Source organism: Tupaia chinensis, unplaced genomic scaffold (genome assembly GCF_000334495.1).
Source record: "Tupaia chinensis unplaced genomic scaffold, TupChi_1.0 Scaffold000249_1, whole genome shotgun sequence".
Taxonomy (NCBI): Eukaryota; Metazoa; Chordata; class Mammalia; order Scandentia; family Tupaiidae; genus Tupaia; species Tupaia belangeri.
Genome location: NW_006159728.1, coordinates 744249 through 749478, shown reverse-complemented (window position 1 = coordinate 749478; position 5230 = coordinate 744249). Strand labels below are relative to the sequence as shown.

The following is a 5230-nucleotide window of genomic DNA, read 5'->3' as shown; positions in this document are numbered from 1 at the left end:
CCCGCGGTCGACTACGTGGGAGTCCAGCGACATAGCCATTACGCTAACTGCTGGTTCCCCCACCCAGGCTTTTTACAACGTCAATAAAATGCTCTTATACCCCACTTCTCAGTCAATTCCGAAGCATTTTTAATTAATTGGTTGATGAATATATGCTCCTGTAAGATTTGTGTTTTTCCTTGAGTCAGCAGGTGCCATGGAAGTCAAGGTGGCTGGATCTTACATAACCAACTGTACAGTTTGAGTCTTGGACTTACTGGCTTGAAAATATGCTTGGAGCATGTACTTGTGTGCTAAAAATTCCAAGAAGAGAAAGGAGAAGGGATTATGGCATAGTCATTCTTCATGTAGGATGATTTCTCACTTTCCCTCTGTCTCTCTCTATGACAAGCACAAGAATCATATAGCGAAACAAAAAAAAAGAAAAGAAAAATTTGTATATTTTTCCCTAAATTACTGAAGGCCCAATTTATTATTAATCTTAGCCTCTAACATTATTCATTGAAACATTAAATAAAATGGAAACTATAATAATATTTTACAAAACATTTATTTCCTCCCACATGACACATCTAAAGAGCACAGAGACACAGTGTGTTCTTTAAATGCATTACGTTTTCACTCATAATGGTGGGTAAATTTCTGCATGGAAAATATAAATGTCCACACATCATAAAACGTAAGAGAAACCCCATAACATGTGGCATTATTTGACCAACTTGGGGAGCTGTGTGTTCTCTTCACAGCAAGCAGAGCTGGGCTTGGGTATTCTGGGGTCTCGGCTAATGAGAACAAAGGGGCTGACTGTAGGAAAACAAGCAGTGATTAGTGCAGAGATGTTCACTAGCCACTTACTTGGATTATAAGAAGGAACAATGTACAGTGAAAATAGGTAGGAGAGGGTGTAAAACAATACGAAGGTGCTCACAAGGACAAGGATGGTTTCAATGACTCTGGACTCAGAGGACAGATTGGTTCTGTGAATGTGCTGGACCTGCTGCCTGTGTCTGTACAGGATGAAAACCATGGAGCCACTGGCCCAGATCATGAGTCCCAAACACAGAACATCATAGGATGACAGCAATATGATAACCAATAACTGTGGAACTCTGTTATTATCTACCCAAGAACAGTATAAAAAATCCATTTGTGTCGTGTGGTTTTTGCCATTCCACTTCCCAGTTATATGCATGGGAATGATGATATTCACCAGCATGTTTACCACCCAGCACAGGATCAGGGAGTGGGACAGTCCAACGTATTGAGAAGTGTGTAGTTTCAGCTCTGCCCACCTGGAATTTCTGGGGCTGATGGTGAAGGCCTGGAAGATACTCAAGCGGCAGGTGCTGCCAATAGACACACCCCTGCTCACTCTGTGGACATACGAGTTGGCATCCAATATTACCAAGGAAATAGTTGACCCCCAAAGCAGAAAGTGTCTGCAGAATCCCTTTAGAGAGAAAGATCAAAATGTTGGCTACAGTCAAGTGCTTGACCACGAAGTCCGTGGACCTCAGTGTGGCTCTGGTGAAATAAAGAACACTATAATGGTAAAGGAGGAAAAAATTACCCAGCAACCCAACCACGGTCTGAGATAAGAAGATCATTCCCATTGCCATGTCACTGGAGGCCATTTGTGATTTTTCAGCCACAGATTTTCCATTCACCGTGAGAGGATCCCGCATGGGCACGTGAGCCCTGTGTTACTGGGGCAGTGGGAGTTCATCTTTGTCCACTGACTGTTGTTTCCAACCCATAATTTTGTTTTAAATCCTATTTTTTGGTTATAAGAGTTTAGTTAAAGAAAGAACAGAAAATCATTTGAGTACTAAATTATTATCTTTTTAAATGCAGTAGTATATTCTTGTTTTCCCTATGACTTTTCCAACAATTCTATAAAGTAAGTGCTGTATTTTTATTTTGCAGGTAAGGAAAGCTTAGGCACAGTTAGGTTAAATAGCATTTATGTTTCCCTCTTGTATAAGACAGACTTAGATGTTGACAGTGTGTTTAATCACTATGTGTCTAAACATCAGACATATTTTGCTTGTCCTTTTCAGACTTTATGCACTTTTAAATTTTTTGTGTATCTTGTTAATTTTATAAAGAATTAGTGGATATGTTTTTTTTTAAATAAAGACATTGGTAATTTCTCACTAAAACTTAATTGTTTAACATGAAAGCAGGTATCACCTATTTGGAGTTCAAGGTAGAACACAGATGTGATTTCAGTATAATATTAAAGAAATGATCACGATGGAGCAAGTGCAAAGAATTAGGTTCATAAGTGATTTAATGATGAAATTTTTAAAGGAGATTCTTTCATTTAGCACAGACAACCTCTGCCCACAGACTGCAGTGGGTTGGGGGTGGTGAGGAGGCACACCCATGACCACCTGTATCTATCATCCCTCGGGAGCATGATCTACTCCTGGACCACAGATCCAACAATCGGCAGTGTGCCGCTTAGCAGTCATTCCAAAGACAAGGATGGATGGCAGTTGACTTTTTGGCAGTCTGAATGCTTTCTTTCTTTCTTTCTTTCTTTAAGGATTTTGCCAAAAGGTACATGCCTTCCCAGACAAAAATAGAGAGAGTCAGTGAGAGGGAAAGTGAGAAATCACCACCCAGGGTGAATGGCCATGCCACAATCCCTTCTTCTCCTGAGATTTTGGTTATACACATACATGCACCTGGGGTGATTTTCAATGGGAGTCTGAAACATAACCATCATGCCACCTGTGGGCCCCAAAAGGAGATTCCTTTACTTTAACCAGGAAGGAACACACAATGAAATGACTATATGCTAAGTAAAGTGACATAAAATATGAGTTAGAAGGGAAATATTGCAAAGAAAACATTAAGTTACCATGAATAATGCTTTTAAAAAGATTTTTGCCATGGGGTGTGGGTACTCACTGGAAAAAGACAGCGATGGAGAAAATAAGAAATTACTGTCCCCCCAAAGGGGATGACCATGACACAATTCTATGTCCTCCATTTTCCTCTTAGGAGTTTGAGCACACACATACTTGTGACTGGTGTGATTTTCAGTCCACTGGTCTGGGGAATGGAACCAAGGACAGCCATGTGGGAGTCCAGCACTTTAACCGAAACACCACCCACTGGTGGTTTTGTATGTGTGCATGTGTGTGTGTGTGTGTGTGTGTGTGTGTCTGTAGGGGTCAGCAGGAGGCGTTGTGTTTAAGGCACTGAATTCCCACATGGCTGAAAGCTGTTCAAATCATTGATCCAGCAGCTTGAAAATCACACTGGAGCATGTGCATGCGTGCCCAAATCCCCAAAAGAAAACAGATGGAAAGAGATTACAACATGGCTATCTTCCTGGGCGATGATTTCTGACACTCTCTCTGTCTGTTTCTCTGGCATGTGCATGTGTCCTATGGAAAACATCTAACATAAATAAAATGTAAGTTTAATATTCAAAAAATAAACTCATTTATTGAGTCAATTTGTATTACCAAGATAAGTATAGAGACTAGGAATGGCACTAGAACATCTTCTAAAACCATACAAAATGTGACAATATGATGCAATTCTAAAGACTACTGAAGTCTATGACTCTTTTCTAATACAGAAACCGAAGTTCATTCTTACCTTTCATTGAATGCTACTTCCCTGATTTCAAGAAGGGAAAAAATCTACACATAGTCCACAGACATCAAATGTTTTCTGTCACCACACAATCACTGTCTCCATGCAGTAGAGACTATGCCCAGAGTAGGGGAAAAGCCTGTATTCCCTATTCTGAGTAGAAATCAGTCAGCTACATCTTACGCATTTTCACAGGCACAAAGGTGTGGCTGAAATACCCCTAATTCTGGAATTATTCCTGACTCTTATAGGGAAGATAAAACAGCTAGTAGATTAATTTCCAAACACATGAGATTAAAAACAGATATGACTTCATACATCAGAATCCAACCATGAAAACAGTAAAAATAACCTAATATTCCACTAGAAGCAGGGGGTACTGATTCGTAGAACTGGTCTTCACTTCCTTCTCTACTAGCTCAGCCCAAGACTCTTTAATTATTCCTTTCTTCCCACATGGCTTTGAGGGGCTCAGTTTCTACCCAGAAGAATCATTTTTAAAACCAAAAACATTTACTCCATGTCCTGATAGACTTCCTTCTCTATTTTTATTAAGATAATTTTTTTTTTTTCTATAGGGCACCTGTGCTTGAGAGGCAGAGACAGAAGCAAGAAATCACCCTCCAGAGGGAAGATGATGCCGCAGTCCCTTCTCCTCCATTCTCCTCTCAGGATCTTGGGCATGCACACACACATTCCCAGCATGAGTTTCAAGCAACTAGGTCCAAGACTCAAACCACAATCTACTATGTGAATGTCAGTGTCTTCCATTATGCCACCTACTGCCCCTGACTTCTTTCTCTTGAAGACTGTCTCAAAGAATGAAATATGAAGTACTCACCAGGCTCCTTCCTGCTGCCAGGGCAATGGGCTCCAGATGATGGTCAGGACAGAAGTTGAATGTGTGCAGAGGGGCAGCCAGATCTGGGATATGGGGTTGTGATCCCGTGACCTCACCTCCCCACAGGACTGCAATTATCATTTCACTTGTAGCAACAATGACAGGACACACTGGGGGAGCTGAAGACTTTTGTTTACAGAACCTTTATCCCAGTTACCATTAACAAAACAATTTAAAAGTTCTAGTGAGTATCTCAAGAGAGATCAGTGTTCGGAGTATCATTTTTCCATAGTCCTAGGATGCTGAACTTTGGGACATGATATACTGACAGCAAAGCTTCGGTATCTTAGTGGAACCTCAATTTACTCAAAACATGTTTTTCTTTAAAATTAAATTGATTAATTAATTTTTATTTTATTTTTGTTTTGTTTTTGATGAACTGACCTTTATTTTATCAACTTATCTACAAATCATGCATGAATGCCTTGTAATAAGTTTTCTTCTAGTAAACCCACTTTGACTCAGCAAAATTCCAAAGGGGAAACAGGCTTTTCTGGTGTAGGAAAAGCCTTTCAACAGTCCCCAAGTGATTTTCAGAAAGTAAAAAAAAAAAAAAATGGACCGTAGTCTTACAGAAGTTTTGGCTTAATTTTACCAAGCACCAAGATGTGCCACAATAGTTAAGGCAAGGCAGAGGCAAGTTACCAAAAAAGTTACTGATAAACAATACATCGCAGTCTGAAAACAGCCACTGTCTATTTACTGCGCAGATTA

The 5230-nt window shown here is 40.0% G+C and overlaps 1 protein-coding gene across 1 annotated transcript; it reads right to left on the bottom strand.

Annotated features, from left to right (window-relative positions):
- Positions 1-706: 706 nt before the first annotated feature.
- LOC102477138 (vomeronasal type-1 receptor 3-like) lies at positions 707-1634 on the bottom strand. Its single transcript, XM_027772032.1, is given in 2 exon segments — positions 707-1385; positions 1387-1634. Coding segments are annotated over 2 exon segments (927 nt in total).
- Positions 1635-5230: the final 3596 nt, after the last annotated feature.